The sequence below is a fragment of the Kryptolebias marmoratus genome, linkage group LG16, assembly GCF_001649575.2.
Source record: "Kryptolebias marmoratus isolate JLee-2015 linkage group LG16, ASM164957v2, whole genome shotgun sequence".
In the NCBI taxonomy this organism is placed as follows: Eukaryota; Metazoa; Chordata; class Actinopteri; order Cyprinodontiformes; family Rivulidae; genus Kryptolebias; species Kryptolebias marmoratus.
In genome coordinates, this window is record NC_051445.1 from 28240080 (window position 1) to 28263352 (window position 23273).

The 23273-nt window shown below is 39.8% G+C and overlaps 1 protein-coding gene across 1 annotated transcript in view; it reads right to left on the reverse strand.

Annotated features, from left to right (window-relative positions):
* The window catches only part of tsnare1 (T-SNARE Domain Containing 1), a 337313-nt gene that overhangs the window by 150429 nt on the left and 163611 nt on the right, over positions 1-23273 (reverse strand). Inside the window, exon 8 of the mRNA XM_017434702.2 lies at positions 6373-6528. Coding sequence (XP_017290191.1) covers positions 6373-6528 — 156 coding nt within the window. The remainder of the gene's footprint in view (positions 1-6372; positions 6529-23273) is intronic.

The following is a 23273-nucleotide window of genomic DNA, read 5'->3' on the forward strand; positions in this document are numbered from 1 at the left end:
ATTAAATGAAATAAACATTTGAAATATATGAGTTTGTATGTAATGTATGAATATAATATACAAGTTTCACTTTTTAAATGGAATTACTGAAATCAATCTACTTTTTCATGATATTCTAATTTTATGACCAGCACCTGTACACATAACATAGATCAAGACAATCAGATGCCTGCATCCCAGTGTTTATGGCCATGGCTTATTCACAATAGAAGGAGCTTTAACAAAAAACAAACAAAAAAACAAAACAAAACACATAGATCAACAATAATTACAACAAGATGATAAAAAGGAGATATAAAACAATATATTAAAACAATGAAATCAAAACAATTACAGTATTGTATTAAGATATTTGGATATATTAATATTATATTAGGATATATCAGGAATCAAAATAAATGTAGCTTTTTTTTAAAAATATCTGATTCATATGTTTTATGTGTTGTTCTGAAGACATTGCAGATTCAAAAATGACACCCAGATTGATACCAAAGAACTGTTTAATTTCGAAAATCTTGTTGCCAGGGGCAATATTTAGAGTTTCAGTCTTATCTGAGTTCACCTGCAAATAGTTGTCACTTAACCACTGTGTAATGTTAGCCAAGCAGTTTGTTAAGGATGTTAATGTATGGAACTCACTTTCCTTGAATGAACAGTAGAGCTGAACATCAGCATAATGCTGAAAATGCACAAACCTAAACTGCTGAATTACCAGTCCAATAGGGAAAATATATAGGATAAATTTAAAAAAAAATAAACTTAGACCTGAGGCACACCACAAGACAACCTGGTACTATCTGACATCCCATTTACAGAAACACTTAAAGTTTGCTCAGGTTATATAATCAAAAACATTTAAGGACATAATTAATCTGATTCTGAAGTCTATTAATTAAACTTGTGATCAACAGTATCAAAGGCAGAAGACAGGTCCAGTAAGACAAAGACTCTGTAGTACCCTGAATCAGCTGATATAATGTCACAGGACACATGTAGTAAGGCAGTTTCTTTGGAGCACACTTTTGGGAGACCTGATTGCATTTTTTTTAAAATGTCATGTTTTTCTAAAAAAGTAGAAACTTGCTCTGCCACAACTTGTTCTAGTAATTTTAATATGAATGGTAATTTATATATTGAAGTTTCTTAATTCTTATTTTCTTAATTCTGTTGGGTTAGAGTTTCACTTTCATCCGGTGGGAACCACAGCAGGACATGTAGACTTCATCTTATCTGCATGAAAATAAATGTCTAGGAATGTCACTGGTTTAAAGGAATACTGTGAGTGAGGAGATGGGTTACAGGAAAGGTTGTAAGAAGTTCAAAATATTTTTTTTGCCCTAACATCTCTGACGTTATAAACAAACCAATTAAGAAAGGTTTTGCTATCTGGCTTACTTGTTGCATGGGCTTGGGGAACTGAAGGAGCAACAATGGAATAGATGGTATCAAACAATCACTTGCAATTTATTTTATTGAAAAACATCAACTAAATAAAGTACTAAGTTGTGAAATTTCTGATGGAGTCTATTTTACTTGATTTCCATAAACTGACATAAATCCTCTATATAGAGATTTATAGGATTTAAACATAGGGAGAAGACAAAATCTGGGGTGTGTCCCTTTATATGAGTTGGTTCTGAAACACATTGCTTAAAATGAAGACTCAGCCCCTTCCTGAGCTGCCACGTTACCGTAGTGGAGGGGGTTGAGTGTCCCAATGATCCTAGGAGCTATGCTGTCAGGGGCTTCATGCCCCTAGTAGGGTCACCCAAGGCAGAGAGGTCCTAGGATAGGGATCAGACAGAGTGCAGCCCAAAGACCCCTTATGATGATTAAAAATTTTGGACACAGTGTTCCCTCGCCCGGACGCGGGTCACCGGGACCCCACTCTGGAGCCAGGCCAGGAGGTGGGGCACGTTGGCGAGCACCTGGTGGCCAGGCTTTTGCCCATGGAGCCCAGCTGGGCACAGCCCGAAGAGGTCACATGGGTCCCGCTTCCCATGGGCTCACCATGTATAGGAGGGGCCAAATGCGTTGGATGCAATGTGGGATGGGTGGTGGCAGAAGGTGGTCTGATACTCGGCTACAGAAGCTGGCTCTCTGGGCATGGAATGTCACCTCTCTGGTGGGAAGGGAGCCTGAGCTGGTGTGTGAGGTTGAGAGGTTATGGCTAGAAATAGTCTGGCTCACCTCAACCCACAGCTCTGGCTCTGGAACCAGTCTCCTTGAGAGGGGTTGGACACTCTTTCACTCTGGAGTTGTCCCTGGTGAGAGGCGCTGAGCAGGATTGGGCATACTTATTGCCCCCCATCTTGGTGCCTGTACATTGGGGTTTACCCCGTTGAACGAGAGGGTAGTCTCGTTCTGCCGGTCAGACCTAGCATACCCAAACGTATTGTGAGGGTCTGTTGGGATTGTCTGGCGGAGTCTCCTGTTAGGCGGAGCTTTAACTCCCACCTTCGGTAAAGCTTCGAACATGTTCCGGGGAAGGTGGGGGACATTAAGCCCGAGTGGGCCATGTTCCATGCCTCCATTGTTGAGGCAGCTCATCAGAGCTGTGGTCCTAAGGGAGTTGGTGCCTGTCGTGGTGGCAACCCTCGAACCCGCTGGTGGACACGGCAGATGAGGGATGCTGTCAGACTGAAGGACTCCTACCGGGCCTTCTTGGCCTGTGGGACTCCAGAAGCAGCTGACAGGTACCGGCAGTCCAAGCAACATGCGGCTCAGATGGTTGCTGAGGCAAAAACTCAGGAATGGGAGGAGTTCAGAGAGGCCATGGAGAAAGACTTACTTACTGCTTCGAGGTGATTCTGGTCCACCATACGGCGTCTCAGGAGGGGAAAGCTGTGTAGCACCAACACTGTTTATAGTGGAGGCGGTATGCTGCTGACCTCGACTCTGGATGTTATGGGTCGGTGGGCAGAATACTTCGAAGACCTCCTCAATCCCGCCGGCACGTCTTCCATTGAGGAAGCCGAGCCTGGGGACTTTGGGTTGGGCTCTCCAATCTCCGGTGCTGAGGTCATCAAGGTGGCAAGGCTCCAGGGGTGGATGAGATTCACCCGGAGTACCTTAAGACTCTGAATGTTGTAGGGTTGTGTTGGCTAACGCGACTCTGCAATAATGCGTGGACATTGGGGGCAGTTCCCCTGGATTGGCAGACCGGAGTGGTGGTCCCCTTTTTTAAAAAGAGGGACCGGAAATTGTGTTCCAACTACAGAGGGATCACACTCTTAAGCCTCCCTGGTAAGGTCTAATTAGAGGTTCTGGAGAGGAGGGCCCTTCAGATAGTCTAACCTCGGATTCAGGAAGACCAGTGTGGTTTTCGTCCTGGTCGTGGAACACTGAACCAGCTCTATACCCTCAGCAAGGTCCTTGAGGGTGCATGGGAGTTCACTCAACCAGTCTACCTCTGTTTTGTGGACTTGGAAAAGGCGTTCGACCATATCCCTCGGATAATCCTGTAGGGGGTACTCTGGAAGTATGGGGTACAAGACCCTTTGATATGGGCTTTTAGGTCCCGATATGACTGGTGTCAGAGCTTGGTCCACATTGCCGGCAGTAAGTCGAATTCATTTCCAGTCAGAGTGGGACTCTGCCAAGGTTGCCCTTTGTCACCGATTCTGTTCATAATGTTTATGGATAGAAATTCTATGCACAGCTAAGGTATTGAGGGGTTCCGTTTTGGTGAAGGCGTCTCTGCTTTTTGCAGATGATGTGGTCCTATTGGCTTCATCGGGCTGTGATCTACAGCTTTCGCTGGAGCGGTTCGCAGCCGAGTGCAAAGCGGCTGGGATGAGGATCAGTGCCTCCAAATCCAAGGCTATGGTCTCTAGCCGGAAAAAGGTAGAGTGCCTTCTCCGTGACGGGGAAGATGTCCTATCCCAAGTGGAGGAGTTTAAGTATCTGGGAGTCTTGTTCACAAATGAAGGAAAAAATGAAGCAGGAGATCGATAAGCAGATTGGTGCAGCATCTGCAGTGAAGCAGGCACTGTACCGGTCTGTCGTGGTGAGAGAAAACTGAGTTAAAAGGCGAAGCTCTCGATTTACTGGTCGATCTACGTTCCTACCCTCAACTATGGTCACGAGCTTTGGGTAGTGACCAAAAGAACGAGATTGCAAATACAAGTGGCTGAAATGAGATTTCTCCGCAGGGTGTCTGGGCTCTTCCTTAGAGGTAGGGTGAGAAGCTTGGTCATCCGGGAGGGACTCAGAGTAGAGCCGCTGCTTCTCTGCATTGAGAGGAGCCAGTTGAGGTGGCTCGGGCATTTGATTAGGATGCCTACTAGACGCCTCCCTAGTGAGCTGTTCCAGGCATGTCCCACTGGGAGGAGGCCCAGAGGAAGACCCAGGACATGCTGGAGGGACTATGTTTCTAGGCTGGCCTGTGAACGCCTTGGGATTCCCCCAGAGGAGCTGGACCAAGTGGCTGGGGAGAGGGAAGTCTTGGTCTACCTGCTTAGGCTGCTAACCCCGCGACCCGACCCTGGATAAGCGGAAGAAGATGGATGAATGGATGGATGGATGAAGAGTCAGTGGTAGATAAAAAGTCACCAGCTACTCTACAGTTAACATTAACATACTTGCAGGGCCAGAAGGGCAGTAAATTAACACACAGTAAAACACATTAGCGAAACCAACCTTAAAGAACAATGACTTGTAAGATGAAAAACTTTCAGAAATGACAGTTCTGCCTTAGTATTCATGTCAATGAACAGCAGCAAGTCCTCTATTACGGCAAACCAATAACAGAACAGCCATCAGGTTGGAGTTCATTTAGATGGATAAACTCATGCTCTCTTTCTAACTGCATAGGGAGGGATTGTAAGGATTTGGATTTTTGTGTTTTCGGTTATGTTTTCTTTATAATTCTTGTTGTTGTTTTCAGTTTGGTTTTTTCCTGTTTTAGTTCCTGCTCAGTATTCACTCCTCCGTCACTCTTTTGCCCTCCTTGCCACCATCTCCACCTGTCCGCAATCATCTCCACTCACCTGTTTCCACTTCTCTCGTTACCCTCAGTACTCAAATATCCGGTCATTTCTCCCACTAGTCGCCGGTTCATTGTTTTTGTTTGCCATTTGCTGCTGTGCTCCGTACCTTGTCTCCTTGTTGTTCTGCCCACCGTGTTTTGGATTTTTTGTTCTTTTTGTGTTGCTGCCTCATCAGCTTTTGTTTTGTTTTCCTTATTTAATACATTCAGTTTTCTTTTTGAAGATGAGTCTGCTCTCAGGGTTCTTTTCCGTAGCCCCAAATCCTGACAGGGATCTCATTAATGGAGTATAAGTTGAGATCAAAGAGTCAAGATCCGGTTAACATCAGACATGGTCTCCATGATTTTCCCCTGTCCGGAAAGCTCATCTAATCCAAACCTGGATTTTAGTTTTGCCCCCTCTTTTCCTTGTTCTCTTCTTGGAATTACCAGGACCCCAAAAAGAGAATAGAAGCAGGTACTTAGGTGACGAAGGAGAGCACTCAAACGGGGGAGGGGAGGTACAGCTATAGCTTGTCCAACTGTGAAAGCAGCCTTCCATAGATTCTCTGATACTAAGCAGTGCCAATCATAAGTCCAAGCACTATAAACACAGTTGTTAGACAGTATTACCACCATGGCAACAACAAAGAAACTCTTGAACATAAAAACAATGTGGCAGCAGAGGTCGAGCCAAATTCATCTTACCTATTTACTGAAGACCAGTAGAATGCCGAAAAAATCCCTATGGTCAAATTATTTTAATTTATTTTTTAAGGGTACTGTTCTCTTTGTCAAGGACAGTTTTATTATTATTCATATTTATATTATTATTATTATTTGGTGCACAAATAATGATTTTCATAAGCTGATTTTTTTTTCTTTTGTGGGCTTCATGGCAGCACTGTGGTTAGCTCTGTGTCCTCACAGCATGAAGGTCACAGGTTTGCCTCTCACTTGGGACCTTTCTGTGTGGAGTTTACATGTTCTTTCCATGCATGCATGGGTTTTCTTCAGGTACTTAAATATCCTCCCACAGACCAAAAAGAAGTATGTTAGATGAATTTGTAACTCAAAATTGTCCCTAAGTATGAGTTTGTCTCATCCGTCTCTATGTGGTTTGCAACCTGTCCAGCGTGTACCCTGTCTCTTGCACAATGAACGCTGGAGATAGGCAGCAGCTCCCCGTGACCACGGAAAAGAAAAAGTGTGTAAAGAAAATATATAGATAATACTTTTGTCAGTTTTTCTTTTTTAACAAAAAGGTACAAACAAATTTGACTGTGTCTGTATTTGACAACTTTTCGTAAAAAAAAATTGTACTTTCTGTATATTTTTGCAGGGGTTATTGCCTGCAAATAGTACCTCAGTACAGTGGTTGACTCAATGTTTAAAGTTCTTACTTCAATCTGTAGCAGGGCCTCCTCTCTCTGTCGAAGCACCTCCACATCTTCCTCGCTGATCTCAGACAGGAAAGCTTGAGCACCTCCATCTAAATCTGCAGTGTCTCCAAACAGTGGACCCCCATCGGTCTGCTCATTAGCTGGGGTCTGGGATCTCTGTAAGAGCCCAAATACAAACATACACATCAACATTATATTCTGGTACTTTACACAGCAGCATCAGTAAACATACTAGTTAGATGTTACCACAGCATTTGAAACAAACAAAAGTTTTGGTTTTATCAGAGTTTGAGAGTAAAATTTCTGGTCATTCAGGTCTTTTTGTCTCCAAGATAAGCCTGTCAATTATTAAGTTAGTCAGAATGATCTGGCTTTACTGATAAATACATGTGGGTGTCATTAGCATAACAATAAAACTCAATGTTTTGTTTTCTGATGGAAGCAGGTAAAGAGAAGTAAAATGAAGTGAAGTGAAGTGAAATTTATTTATATAGCACTTTCCAACAAAAAGGCGATTCAAAGTGCTTTACAACACAGAAACAACAATCAGGTACAGAATCAAATACAAATGAAAACATCAAAATTAAATATAGAAATACAGAAATAAAAAACATCAATCGTGTATAATCTAAATGTAATATGAGATAATCTAAATAAAGTCATGAAACTAATCATATCTAAACATGAGCTAAGATAGTCAAAATAGTAGCTAAGATAATCTAAATGAAATCAAGATAAAGTTAAAACTGAACTAAACAACAATTAGGAATCTAACAATCTAACAATATCTAAAATATGACCTAAGATAAACTAAACTAAACTAAATGTACAGGAAGGCTAAATAAGCTAACATAAACTGAAACATGATAATGCTAAGCTAAAGGTACCAAGAGGCTAACTAATAGTACCAAAGGCCTGCTAAACAGCAAACATGAAAAATGTTAGGATAAACATGATAATGCTAAACTAAAGGTACCAAGAGGCTAACTAATAGTACTAAAGGTCCGCTGACAGCCAACATAAGAATTGCTAAGATAACTAAACTAAGGTAGTGAAGAAAGGGAGGGAGGGAGTGCGAGTGGGGTGACAGAGACGAGGCAGAGACAGTGGAAAATGTTTGTGTGTGTGTGTGTGTGTGTGTGTGTGTGTGTTTGTAGAGATGGTCGAAGACGGTGTGGTGTGAGTTATGAATGTGTGTGTGTATGTGTGTGTGTTTGTAGAGAAGTCCATGAATCACGTCACAGAGGCCATTTTTGACAATATGATGGAATGTTTATCAGCCAGCCCAGAGCAGATCCACAGATGTCCTTAGGCAAGGGAGGGGGCAGAGCATCTTGTTTACATAAAATCCAGGGAGAAATTGAAGATAGCTGGCCAGACAAGGTCAGCATAAGGGAGCCAGCTTTACATAACAATAATTGTTTTGGGTCAGGCCAACTTATGTTTTCCGTCTGCCTTGAAAGTCTTGCTGGTACTTCTCAATGGCGAATCCAAACAGCCAAATTCCAGGTCCATTCCGCCTGTTCTGAACGAGCAACTTTATCCAAGATTTATCCCATTTCATTCGTGAATACAGGAACCGCATTTAGCCTACGATTCTGTAAAAGGATCACATCCAACTTGTGATTCTGCTTCCCTAACATCACAGTCTGAGTGTAGATCGCCGAACCCAAACGAATTTGACGATACGTCAGGCAATTGCCTAATCCAAACAGCTGAAATCCTGTTATCAAAAACCCAAATATGTAAAGATTCTCCGCGTCCTCCACTGACAAAATTGATAGACATACATTCTTCCACTTCTGCCAGGAATCCATTTTGTATCCAGTGAACGATGTCCCATTTGGGCAGGCGGGCTCTCCCTTGCCCAGTCTTCATGTCACGAGAATTTGATCAAACATGATCAAGTGAATACAGAAAACTGATGGATGGAAGGATCACATCATATACAGCTAAGGATAAAAATTGGATAGTTTCTTACAACATAAATGTCTGGAATACACCTTAAACCACAGGTGTCAAACTCCATTCCTCGGGGGCCGCTCTCCTGCATGCTTTAGATGTGTTCTTGCTGTAAAACACCTGGTATAAATGGATGATTTGTTGCCATGCTCATGGAGAACTTGATGATTTGGTGAGGAGCTAATCAAGCTAATTTGAACAGAAAAACCTAAAACTCCAAGGACAGTGGCCCTCGAGGCCTGGAGTTTGACACCTCTGCCTTAAACCAATAATTAAATACTAAAAGGCTTAGTGTTCCTTGTAGGCATATAGCCTCCACTTTTCATGTCAGAGTTTTAGTTCTTAGATCATCTTATGTTGAGAAATGGCTTTTTTTCCCTTCTTTTTCTTGGTGAAATCTTGAAAATAACACTGTCATGCAATATGACGAAATCTCATGTTCAGATTATGTGTTGGGAATGACTCAGCTACTACCGCATCATATTTTAGCTCAGTATGCTTAAAATTGACTGAATTAAAGCCATTTTTGGTGTTTTCTATGGTAAGTTGCCTGTGGAGGCCATCTTGAATTGAGTTGACTTTAAAAGTTAATCATTTATAGATGTATATCCAATCATTACTGTGCGAGTTTCATTAAAAAAAATCCAGTGGTTCATGTGATTCTTTGCTAACAGACAGACACAAACACATGCATGCACATACACATAGCCACTCCCTTTTGCCTTTTGGGAACAGGTGATAACACAACCTCAAAACTAAATGTTTAGCCAGAGGCATAACTATCCTCCACCTTGAATATCAGAAAAAAACATCTTTATTTATACTTAAAAAAAACATTTCATTCCACAGTCTCACATACTCAAAGACTTTTGAAAGAAGAATTATTGAAAATACTCATAATTCAAAACTAAATGGCTCCTAGCTTTCTATAAAAATAATTTAATGGTTTGATATTTTTTCCCCCAGCAGGGTTTTAGAATTGCATGTCTGCAAAAAATCTGAACTATTGCATTGGGCTTCTTTTTTTAATTGAAAGTGGAACAATGCAAAAAAATAGTCTTACATCAAATTTTTAAGTGTTTGACTTCATGTCTCTTTGATTTTAGCTTTTATTTTACTTGCTCGGCTATTCCCAGAAAATCTCACCAAGTGTTGCATTTCATTATAGAATTAAGAGCACAATCCATCTGTCCATCCATCCTACATACAGCCATCCCTACATACATACATACTTAATGCTGTTCTCATGGTTGTGAGGGCCTGGTGTCCAGTTACACATGGACATGTTACCAGTCCATTCGTCCATCACATCATCACCACAGGGATACACAACCATGCCGTGACATACACTTGGGTGGTAATTGACTAGGGTCAATTAATCGTCTCCGGTTAACGTAATCCGAATGTGTTTGGACTATGATAGGAAATCAGAGTACCCAGAAAAAACCCTCACAAGCACTGAAAAACATGCACACAGAAAGGTTACATTCAACTGCCTTCTGGCTGTTGTGAGTGCTGGTGCATCACTTGACCTGAATGCTGTATCCCTAGCTTTCAGTACAGACCTCTATGTTCAATCAGAGTTCTCATTGGGGTAGATATTTACAGTCTTTGTGACAGTAATGCCATCAACACACTTAAAATGAATCTCAGGACAGCAGATGTATATTCCTTCAGGTTTACCTCTGCCTTGCCTTATATGTATATAGTGCCTCTTTAAGCACTTTGAATCGCCTTGATGCTGAAAAGTGCTACACAAATAAATTTGACTTGATTTGACTTAACTTGACTCTCTGAAGACCTGCCAGTCTGTGCATTGAAAGTCCTGCAGTACAGGGGCAGCATGTTGACAGTCCTCTGTGTCTGCTTTGTTTTTTGTTTCAATAAAGGCTAGTAGGCAGGGACCATAATAATAGACAGAGACGCTTAGGTGTATGTGGAGAACAGTATGTTTTTTGTAAATATGTGTAGGCATGGTCTAGCATGTTATTTCCCAAAGTCTGTATGGTGATGTGTTGATGTAATATAGGAAGAATGTCCATCATATTTATCATATTTATTTATTTATGTAGTTGAAGTCTCTGACTACCATATAAAAATCCGCATGGGGGTTGTTCAATTGCGTTGAATTGACTAATGGCTAATGTTGTTGTCAATCTCCTTTCATGTCTTGTTAGGGTTGCCACCCAGCAGAATGTCAACAACAATAACAAAGACTGCAGCAAACTGATAAGGTAGATAGCATGATCAGCATAGTTGCTAAGTCCGCTGATTATACGTGAACTTGGGCTTGTTTTTTTGTAAATCGATAGTGCAAGTTGCTTTTTTTTCTTTTTAGTTTGTTTAGAAAATGTAGTTACTACTTACTTTTTTAAACTTGCTCCTGTTTGTGATATATCCATCCACTTAGCAAAAATAACTAGTTCGACTGGCGGTTGTAGCATCTGCCAACAATGCCAAGAAACTGAAAAGGCATGCATGAGCTGCACCCTCCACTTTGCAGTCACTATAATTGGCTTGTACTTGTTGCCTTTGGTGGTTTGGTTGGTTAGTTTCTTTGAACATTTTGGGAAAAAAATATTGTGCTACTTCCTCTCTCCTCCCCCCTGTGAACAAAGTTAACACTATCAAACTTAACTGATTTGCGGAACCAATAAGGGAGTGAATCTGTGTTGCCAGATTTAAAACAGAAAAAGTAAAACAGTGTTATCTAAAAGGATTTTGCATGAAATGCTAAATAAAATATTTAATATGTATAATGTAAGTAGACTCTCTATCCTTCATTGGGAAGCTGCAGGGTAATGTTTTTGATGGATACAGAAATATAGGCAAATAATATGAACAAATAACAATACAGTGATACTAATAAGTATAACAAATTCGTGCTCACCAGCTTAAGAATTTTTTTAGAGGCAGTTATGGTTTTAATAGCTTTACAATTTTAGCTAAGTTTCAAAGTGTCTATGTCCATGTTTAAACTAGCTAAAAGTATATTGAAATTGGGATTTTGATGCAGCTGCAGGGATGGGTTTCTTCTTTTGTTGTTGGTTAACCAGTTTCCTTCAGGCAGAATGCAGCACAGTTCCAATCTCAGTCAATTAAAGTACAGCTTGTTGTCCAAAATGTGGACAATGGCCAGAAACAAAGACAAGATTGGTGTTCTAGTAATGTTAGCCTCTAGCTTAGCCATCAAACTGCCCTTCTTACTCGTCTTCTGTTTCTACGTGCACTGCTTCCTCTTGCCTCCCGCTCACTGCACTCTGCTACTCCAGCTCAATATTCTCAGTAGCATAACTCTGAGATTGGAAAATGCTATTTCTGTTATAGTGGCAAAGCATCTCTTACTTTCACAAGTTAAGCTGGGCTATATGTCTAACTCAGATTCTTACTAGTAAAGCTTGGAAAAATGAGAAACTGCTGCACACTGCCATCTTGCTGCCATGCATAACATTGGTTATGGCTCAGTCAAATTTACAGATCTTGAGCTAAAATTAAATGTGCTTGTTCTTGAGACTGATTCCCAACTCATACTTTGAGTATTAACAAATTGCATAACATTATTGTTTAAAATGTTGCCCATAATTATAGTCAGCTCTGTTTGTATTTATCAAAATATTTCATGATTTACTGAATTTTTCTGACAATTTCAGAAAGTAGTTATTTGATTGACATCTACAACTGATTAACTTTTAGAGTCAACCTGACTCAAGATGGCCACCACAGCTAATTAACTTTAGGAAACACCAATATGGCTATGGCTCACTTAATTCTACAGATTGTGAGCAAATATTTATTTTGGTAGCAGCAGCAGATCATCCATAACACATGATTTGAGTGTTGCACATTATAAACATTACAATACTTTTGCATTACATTTTAGTCATTAACTCTTGGACTCAACTCTGTCTGTCTATTAGCAATATTGATTTCACTGAAATTTTTTTTTACTGAATTGATTCCAATGAAACTCAACCTAGAGATATTAGTCAAGGTAACTCAGTTCTGCAAATATTCAGAAACTATCAAATGTACCAATGAATGAAAAGGGCTGATATTTCAACAATGTATGTTAGTTTAGTGCACAGGACTGTAGAGGGGGGCTGAGAAAAAGACTCCACTATGTTTATGAAACATGTACAAACAAAAGCAGAACAAGAGACACAGTTAGAGAAAGGTCTAGTCGACTTTTTTGCATTGCCAATGTCTTTCCCTTTTGTGCGACTGATTGCACAGCTAATTCTGGTTGAGGGGCCAGTATGTGTCAGAGCGCAGGGACCAACCTGCGCTGACTCACAGTGCTCTGTCTGCTAACCACTGTGACTCACCGCTCAGCTAATTTTGCAGCAGCGTGCACACTCCTCCACTCAGACACATACCACTCAGGAATATATTAGTATACCACGAAAATGGAAATAAAGGAGAAAACTCTTAAAACATTCTTACTGGCACTTTATTGTTCAAGCTCACATAGTGCTCACAAGTTCAAACTATTACAAGATTTTCTTATTGATTCTAGAAGAATATGATGTTTATTTTAAAAGCTTGTGTGGGAAACGGTCAATAACATTTGCACTGGTCTCAAATAAAAGTAAAAAAACCAAAAATCAAATGCATATGTATGAGACTCCAAATGTCACCTCATTATTTAGTAAAATATCATGGCAGATGATTCTGCTTTGTCTATAGCAGAATAAATCCTCCCCCTTCTAATGCTGTTGCTTACATAAAATCTAGTTTGATCAACTTCCACAGCACACCTCTAATAAGTGATCTTGCCATAATGCTCTGAAAGTATAGTCAGAAAAAATGTAATGTACCATCCAGCATTCCACCCCCGTCTGATGCCTGCAAACCTTGATAATTTGCCTTCAGAGGGGCATCAAATGATAATTCATGTGGCTCTCCTCCCTGTAAAAGAGATGGATTTTTAGAGGGTCTTTGTGGGAACAATGATTCCTCACAGGATCGTTACTTCAAGTTCAAGCAGAAATTGATTGTCCATTCAGTTCAGAATAAAGGTGGTGTTTAAGATCGTGCCCTTCACTAACCCTACTGAAAATACAGAGGTGCTGAGTGAATATATCACTTTTTCTTAATGATACAGGAGATCTTTATTTAGTTCATGCACACTCACTGAACATGATCACTCATGTAGTTATCCCTCAGCTAATCAGATGAGAGCAGAGTGTTGTAGTGTTCACATGAGATATTAAACAGAGGACTAAAAGGGATGTTCTTACTATTGTAAAATTGCTGGTGGTAAAATGTGCCAGAACTGATAGAAACTCTACAGCAACATTAACTTCACTATATGAACTTACCTCAAACAGAAACCTGGGAAAAAATAAATAAAAATGCAAGTTCGGTTTTAATGAGCAACGCTGTTGTGTAGTGACAGACACAGGGTTTATCACAATGACTGGCACAAAGATACAAACAAATATGTTTAGTTGCTTCAAAGAATTGATCCACAGCACATATTAAACTATTTCAGACTAGCTATGAGGGCTGTTAGTCCCACAATGGAGTAGTTTTAGGAACCTACTGTATGTGTTTGCGTTCACACTGCCAGGCCAATGTTGTTATCAACCAACACTTGGCTGATTATTAGTATGACAAAAATAATGGAGGAGTCTGTATTTGGAGTTGTGTGTTGTGGTGCTTTGGTTTAACTATTAAGCTACAAACATTTAAGAGGTCTAAGAGCCAAGACTCATACAACTGTAACAAATAACCAAGGGAAGGCATAAAAGCAGACAATAATAATATTGGAAGATAACCTTATGCTTCTTACATTTGGGTTTTATTTGCTAGTGGAGGCCCTGAAATCCCATGTAAGAAACTGTAGGTCAAGCTTATATAAAACAGATTTATTTGTAAATTCACACTAGTTACAGCACAAGGAAAAGGTTATAAATGAATGATTCCAATGAAACTTTGTGGCAAAGATATGATTTGTTCATGGATCGTGGAAATTATGTTCAAATACCAACATATGAAATTGTCCTCTTCAAACTATTAAAATAAGATGTAAGAATAGGAACACTAATTGCAATTGCAACCAGATGTTTACACACACTGTATAAAAAGAAAGAACGAAAGAAAGATCTACTGATTGTCACACACCTGAGTGTGTGAAATTTGTTCTCCGCATTTGACCCATCCCATGAGGGAGCGGTGAGCAGCAGCGGTGCCGCGCTCGGGAATCATTTGGTGATCTAACCCCCCAATTCCAACCCTTAATGCTGAGTGTCAAGCAGGGTGGCAACCCACGACCTCCCAGTTTCAGGGCGGACACTCTACCACTAGGCCACTGAGCTATAGTGGTAACAATGTTTTTTTTCTCACTGCCTGACATTAAATCAGACAAATACCTTCCTGTTTTAGATCAGTTAGGATGTCTGAAATTATTTATGTTAGCTAACTGCCCAAATATTGAGATGGGGTTTTTTAAATTTGTTTTGTTTAAACTTTTTTGATTACTTTCTTTAAAGTCACAAGTTGAAATACATTTTCTTAATATTTGGAAGGATTGCTTTTAAACTGTATGATTTGGGTCAAACATTATGGGTTTCCTTCCACAAGTTTCTCACAATAATTTGCTTGACTTTTGTCCCATTACTACTGAAAGAATTAGTGTAACTGAGTCAGGATTAAGGTCAGGGCTTTGTGATCATCACAAGGGTTGCACAATATATCACAAATTTATTGTCAGCACACTATCTCTATTGCAAATGACTTATTGGACTATATTTGATCAAAGGCCTTTATATTTGAAGTTCCATGCATTAATGTCTTGCATGCTAATAATGATATTGATGACATGATATTAGGGTTACAGGAAGACTCTAAAATGACTTAAATCATATTTATCTGATATATTCCAATTTGTTTAGGTTAATGTTAGATCTTCTTCATACACCAAGTTAGTCATGGAGTTCCTCAGGGTTCAGTGCTTAAACCAATACTCTTTACTTTGTATATACTTCCATTTGGTAAAGTTATTAGACAGCATGGGTTAAAATTGTAGTGTTATGCTGACGATACTCAGTAATGTTTATCCATGAAAGCTGATAAATCCAAACAGTTACTTAGTTTACAAGCCTGTTTGAAAAAAATAAAAACCTGGATGACTCTTAATTTTCTGTTTTTAAACTCAGACAAAGCAGAGGTTGAAGTTTTGGACCTGAGCATCTTGGGGATAAATTTTGCAACCTTTCACATAACCAGGATGACATTATTTTGGCCTCCAGTTCTAATGTAAAGAATCTTGGTGTAATTTTTGTTTAGATATGTTTTTTAACCCCCACATTAAAAATGTCACCAGGAATGATTTCCTCCACCTGCTCAATATCATTAAAATTAGAAACATTTTATCCCCAATTGAAGGAGGAAAATGTATCCATGTTTTTATCACTTCTAGGCTGAACTATTATGATTCTTTATTATCTTGGTGTCCAAAAACTCTTTAAAAAGTTTTCAGTTGATCCAAAATGCTGCTGTCAGAGTTCTGACATGAGTTAGAAGGAAAGATCATATTTCTCCAGTATTAGCTTCTCTCCATTGGCTTTCTGTCAAATTCAAAATAGAATTAAAAATCTTACTCCTAGCACACAAAGCTCTCAACAACTAAGCTCCATCAAATATTAATAATCTAATTCTTTCATAACAAAGCACTTGGTTTTCAGACATCAGGTTTACTTGTGGTTCCTAGAGTTTCCAAAAGTAGAATGGGAGGCAGAACTTTCACTTATCAGGCTCCTCTACTCTCTTGTGGAGCCAATTTCTAGTTTATGTCTGTGAGGTTGACACTGTCTATTATTAGGACTAGACTTAAGACTTTCCTTTTAAATAAATTCTATAGTTTTGTGAGCTATCCCTTACTTATGCTGCTATAGTCCTAGTCTCCTGAAGGACATACTGATCACATTTCCTCAATCTGCTGCTGTCTTTACTTGCTCTACTCTTCATTTTTGTATTTGTGATTATTGTTATTATTATAAAACATGTTTTGTGTTTGCTTTTCTTCCCATAGGAATTACACCTGAACCAGTCATTCTAAGTTTGTCTGTTTTATTGTCCTGTCCTCTCAAATCCCAGCCTGTGGCACATGGCTGTTTATCCTGAGCCTGGTTCTGCTGGTATCTTCCTGTTAAAAGGGAGTTGTTTCTTTCTACTGTCGCCAGTGTGCTTCCTCAGGATGAGACATTGCAACAAAGTGAAGATTTTCAAAGGCAGCCATTACCCATATTATGTGTTGCACCTTGTTTTGATAGTGTGTAGAATAGACGTTGTCCCCCTGGACCTAAGCAGTGTAATAAAACAGAATGTCATCTTGCCTCTAGCCATTCGTTTCCCTGAGCGTTTATGACAAGCATGTTATTGACAAATATTTTCCACCACGTTGTAAAGGTAAAGGAGGCTCACAGGCACAATGCAAGAAAGGCAGTGGACTCTGTACTGAATCATGACAATTTTGTTGTGGCTGTTGCAGTAAAATAGCATTAAAATTGGAGACAATAGTTTAAACTCTCAAACGTTATTCTTGTAAGGATCTGGAATTTTTGTCCCCGCCCTGCTGGCGGTGCCACTAACTCTTCCTTCCACAGCTGCAGCCGATTGCCCTGATGAGCAGCACCTGTATTTAAGCCTCCAGCTGGTTCCAGATCTTTGCTGGAGCATCGCACCTTATGGGTCAGGATCTCAGCCTTAGGACTGACTTTGAAGCTAACAGCTACGCTAACTCTTTGCTTCTGTTTTTTTCCCCTTTGCCTCAGGATTTGCTGTTCAATCCTTGTACATACCTGTCTACCTGGAACTAACCACTGCACTTACCTGTGGAACTTACCTGCCATTGGATTTTGGACACTCCTCCTCCTGGACCATCTCTGGTTACTCCTCCTGGCCGCTCCTCACTGTTTTTGTAAATTTCACCTGTAAATAAAATCACTTATCTTTTTACTACGTCTCAGCGTCTGGTTTCGGTTCCACTCATACGACAAGCTCTGGTTTATGTCAATTCCAGCAAGTGTGATTCCTCCATTTTATCTAATATCAGTACTCCTGTCTATTCACTCCTTGTCTTCTAACTCAGTCTCTTCCCTCATCACAGTAGCACACTCTGATGACAAGAAATAATAACAGCAACAGAACAACAAATGTATTCACTGCTATCCAAAGAACACAACTATGTATGCAGTGGGATTATAAACTATTCCCAACTACGGGGCTCTCTTTAAATAAAAACAGCCAAAAGAGAATCAACACACCCATCCATCTACTGTATTTTTTTTATCCACCTTTTTCACTTCTGTTTCAAAGGGGAACTGGTCAATATGTGAGAGGTGGGGTACACACTGGACAGGGCCACAAAGTGAAAAACAAGACAAATAACTAAACACACTCATTCACAGCTAGGGACAATTTAAAGGTATCAATTGGCTTAGCACACATATTTTTGGTCTGTGGGAGGAAACTACAGTGGAGAAACTACCTGGAGAAAACCCACACATGCAAACTCCAGGCTGGAAGGTGAACCAGCAATCTCTCTGGCTATGAGGCGGCAGCACTAACCATCGCTACAAAATGCCAAAAGTCTTAATAAAGCTTAAAGATTTATCTAGTGATTAAACATAACTTTTTTGTCTATCTCTCTCATCCACTATTATAGGGAAAAAAGTCCTAAAACATTCACAAGTTGTGTAGTAATTGCGATATTTGAAAAGCAAGTAATATCAGGAATATCAGGATTTGCCATATAAAACCTTACAGAACACAAAATACATTACAAGGGTACATATTTTTTCATTGAATTCCTCTGATATCCAGCCTAAACCAAAATATTGCTCCCAGTACTGCACGGTTCAGAGAGATTTCTGGTTAAAGGTGAGACAAATGGTTTTCATGAAGTTAAGAAAATACTGATTGTAAGGTCACACAGCAGATTTAGTGATTACAGAAACACCAGATAACTCCCAATCCACAAATTCTTCCTTCCCAGACTCTGTTTGCATCAACAGCCCTCTGCAAAGGGGGAGGATTTCACCTAAATTAACTCACCAGTGATTAGAAGAAAGAAACTCAGATGGCTCTCTGATCTTATCAAGAGACGAGAAAGCAGAACCCTTTCGCAGCAGTCTAAAAGAATGCATAAACAATCACGGTATGATACCAACCTAAGGATTACACCCCTTTATCAGACCTCTCGGCTCCGAAGATGAAATCACGTTGTCAATTGTACTACATTCGAAGAAATTTACATCCTGAGAACTAACACACAAAAGTGGTCTTGTTAACATCAACCAGACCAGAGCACCCTGGGTCCCTCTTAGTATAGTTTGGACTATATTATCAAATGTAGACTTTCTAATCTGTTCAAAGTGAGTTTCTGGACTGCAACCTCATGTTAAAATTTGACATTGTACTAACATTTTTTTTTTTCCTCCTTTCTAGTTACAAGAGCAACCGCAGGTTCTTATTTTAAAAATTACAAGAGTCACACATTTCATCTTTAATGTTTCTATATGTCTTCATTTTGCTTTCATTCATTTGCATATCAGATTTCATGTGAAAACATTATTACCATTATTTGACTGTAATATGGTACATGTGTAAGTAAAACCTGTTTGTTTCCCTTGTCCCGTCTTTTAAAATTTTTATTCCTCATTTTCTGCGTTACTGACTGATTTTCATTTTGAACCAAATTTTTGTTGTTAAGAAGTTTTTCAGTTTATTTCGACAGTCAACACTGACAGTAATTTAGGAAGTCAGTTAAGTAAGTAAACAGTCAGAGCCTTTATTAAATTCCACTGTGTCGTCTTCATGAGATCGACTCTTCACCCCAGCCTAACCATCAAACCAGCTTCGAACAGCCATCAAAGGGTCGTTTACCTACCTGCTGACTGTTTGGACCACCGGAACCAGCCAAAGGTTTGACTCAGTTCCTGCTGACGGAAAGTGCCCTGGAGACGACATCTTCTGGTCACCTTCCTCACCGCTGTGGCCTAAAAGTTCCTGGCTGGTTCCAACAGACAGCGGCCAGAAGGATCCTCTTCTTGGTAGGATAAACTCTCTGAACAGTTTGCTGGTTTGCTTCTGAATGGTGCACCGAGCTGGTCTATAGAGTTAGTCACACTCAGGTGGTCAAATCCATAATAATGATCGTCATATTCATTACGCAAAGTTAATTTTTAAAAACTCTTCTGCCTCAAAATTTTAACTTCTTTGATTTAATTAGACTTTCTGTTCAACCTTCATGCCATTACAACCCCTCAATCAGTATCTTATTACCATATTCAAACGTGCAATATTTTCATAACCTGCCAGAACTTGTGTTATATTTGTTTATTCAATAAAAGTCACATAAATAGTGCAAAGCTTAATTCAGTGTGCGTGTGTTTTGATACGATTATGATTTTAATCCGAAGTGAAGAACTCATGATTTATGGTAATTAACTTTTGAGACTGATAACTAAAAGATATAGATATATGTAATATTTCCCTCTTTGAGAGGGTGGTGCCGTATGGTATCTCATAATAAAATATACCCTTTCCCCTACATGATCCAGACATGACCGTTGCATTCTGCTACACAACAAATCAGTCTGCTTTGTGCTTTTCCAAAGAAGAAAAGCAGACAGAAGAGGCAGTTCAGTAGCTTCTGCTTTTGCAACTTTAGTGTAGTTTTAATTGTGTGGTTGCTGAAAGAGCATTGAAATTGCTAAGCCAATCAATTTATGCCCTTTACATCACATGAGAATCCCTATTGAGCTAAGAAAGCTCCCACTCTGAAGCAGGAGCTAAAATGACCCAACACACATCAGCCTCTTTCACCAAACAGTTCTGCAATATGGAACAAAAACAACATTCTGGAGCCAAGGGAGGTCTGTTGTATAACTCAGCAGGTTCCAGCGCTATGCATAAAGTATGAGTTGGACACCTCCCATTCTAAAACCTGCAGCCGGATGATCACACAGATTGTCTGTGATCACAACCTCACACCCATGAGCCATGAAGCCAGCTTACCCCTTCATATGTCAAGCATTACAGCTGTCGCTACCTGCTTAGCGGCTCAGATGCATTACAGCAATGGCTTGAAGTCAATGCTGCTAAGATGGCCAAAAAGGCAATGAGGCCTGGTTTGAAGTGTTTTGTGAAAAGGACTAGTTATAAGGAATACAAATGGCCACAGAACCAGCAGTGTGAAAGCAAAAAGGGCTGATACAGGACTGTAAAGTTGTCCCCTGCAGTCTGAAAGCCCATATTGTTTCAATTTATATCAATAATTTACTCTGAGCTGAACGTTGTTCACTGTTTAAAAGGGTTTGCCAATAAATAAAGTTTTAAATTTACACTTTTGTTTAAATAAAACAAAATGTAAATCCACTCTATTGTTTCTATTAAAATGTGATGGCTAACCTGTTGGTAGTTAACTTGTCACTTTTGCCCCTTTTCCACTGGCTCTACTACAGAAGCCCTGCTGTATTCGGCCCGGCCTCTGTAAAAAATGCATCGCGTTTCCACCGGCCAGCTTGGTCGGTAGCTGAGGAACGCCTCACTGTGTTTTGGGGAGTGGGGGGGGCTACCGAAACTTGGAGCCATTTGTGGAGCTATGGACAACGTTGGCCCTGTGTTGTTGCTGTTTTTTAAACTTATGGGTATTCTCCTGAGACTTCAGGAAGAGAGGCGCAGTGGAAGAAGTGCTCTGGATGCCGCGATCTGCCGGAGATTTCAGGCTTTACATCGCCTTCAGCTGGGGGACAGACGGCAGAAACATTGCAGGATAAGCTAACGCTGTTGTTTATATTTCTACCGTTCGCTCTTTATGCTTGCATCTGGCCACACCAATGACCAATGAGTGAACAGGAGCTAAGCTTGCGTCACCCACAAAAGCAGGGCCGGCCTGCTGGCCCTACTCCAAAGCATGGACCAAAGAAGCAGGGACCGGCCTAGAAAAAATGCAGGTGGAAACACACGCAAAGCAAGCCGAGTAGAGTGGAGCCGGGACCTTTAAAGACGGTGGAAAAGGGGCATTAGACGACCTCTGTGTTCCCTCTGCCTGAAAGGACACCTCACCATGAGTTTTCTTTATGCTGGAAAGTGATTTTCACTTCTGAACTTATCTTTAATAAAGAATAATTATTGCAGTGATGTGTTTTGGTCAAATGTGGCTCTTTGCCTCTCAGGAGAACAGAGGGAGGACTCAATTTTTCTGCCCCCACCTCGACAGAGCAGCTGCAGTTTGACCACAGCTTAGAAATGCAGATGTTTTGAGTCATTTTTACATTTAAAACCTCTAAAATACTGAGAAAAAAACTTTGTAAAACAAAAATATTTCATCATTTGATTGTGAATTGACTTCATTGTATAAACTCGTAACTTTGAGGGTTTTTATTATCTGGGCTCAGGCAGTTAGGAGGGCCTCTTGTCGTTTTGGTATGTGACCCATCATTGGCTTTTTAAAACATTATTATTATTTTTGTAAGTGCAGTCAACATGAATCAGCTCTGGGTTTTGTCACTAAAACCAAGCATTGATTTCCTGTTCAGCGTTGAAAATGGACTGTGTTATTTTTAGTTTATTATTTTTAAAAACTCTAATAATAACAAACATTCATTAAATAAAATAGTTGTAAACGTAGTGTGTGTAGGGTGACCAGATCCAAACCATGTAAATGTGGCACAAAAAGTGCCTTTGTGTGGGATAAGTGTAAATATTAAAGGGTAGTGAAGATTTGGATATCCGACATGAAAAACACACTCAGTAGATGAGGCACATTAAGCTTTTGTCCCAAACACTGAAATACGTGATTTCAGCTACAAGGGCTAAGAATCCTCAGGCCCCTCAGAATTTGTTTCAGTTCCATTATTATAATCCTATGCCTACCAGGGATGTAGAGGAAAAAAGAAGAGTGAATTTTTGTGAGATCCTGAATTTTATTTTGTACGATCCCAAGTTTATTTTGTGAGATTCTGCAAAAGATTTCCAGTACAGTCATGCATGGTGTTGCGCCAAGGTAATATCCCAGAGTTTATGTCCCATGTCAGAGCATGCACAAAGCAGGAAAAGCAGAATCGGATATCTATGCATCAATTAGAACCAAGTAGATTGTGTTTTAAATTGTCACACTTTTTAATGTTTTGTGAATTGTTCTTTACACACTTTGTTGAAGATAAAATTATTTTAACTTAGGTAGTGCGCAGGCCAGCTCTGTTAACAATAGAATAGAATAGAATAGAATCTTTATTGTCACTGATAAAACAATGTTAAACAATGAAATGAATTTAGCAACTTCTCTGTATACATACACAACACATTTAACTACTAATAAAATAAATAAATTAAAGATGTATTACACCATCAAAGTGACATGCAATTTAGGGTGCGAGGGGACCTGTGATTGACCATCAAGATGTATCAATACCCATCTATGAAATAATTTGTCAAGGTTGATGAGAAGGTTTAATAACTTTGACAGCCTGAGGATAAAAGCTGTGTCTCAATCTATTAGTCTTTGTTTTTAATTGTTTGAACCTCATCTTAGAGGGGAGGACAGAAAACAAAGAATGAACAGAGTGAGTAGAGTCTGTTAAGATGCAGACAGCCATTTTTTGAAGCCAGCTGATGTAGATATCACTGAAGGAGGGAATTGAAGAGCCCATGATTTTTCCTGCTTCTTTCACCACTCGCTGCAGATTGTTCTTGTCCTGTGCTGTACAACTGGTAAACAAAACTGTGCAGCAGTACGTCAGTATGCTTTCGATGGTAGCCCTGTAAAAGTTTACTGGCAGTCGTAGAGGAAGGTGGGACTGTTGAAGCTTCCTAAGGAAGTACAGTCTCTGTTGCACTTTCTCCACTAAGTATCGAAAGTTGGAGGCCCAGGTGATGTTCGCCGAGATGTGCACTCCAAGAAACTTAAAGCTCTCCGCTCTCTCAACCTC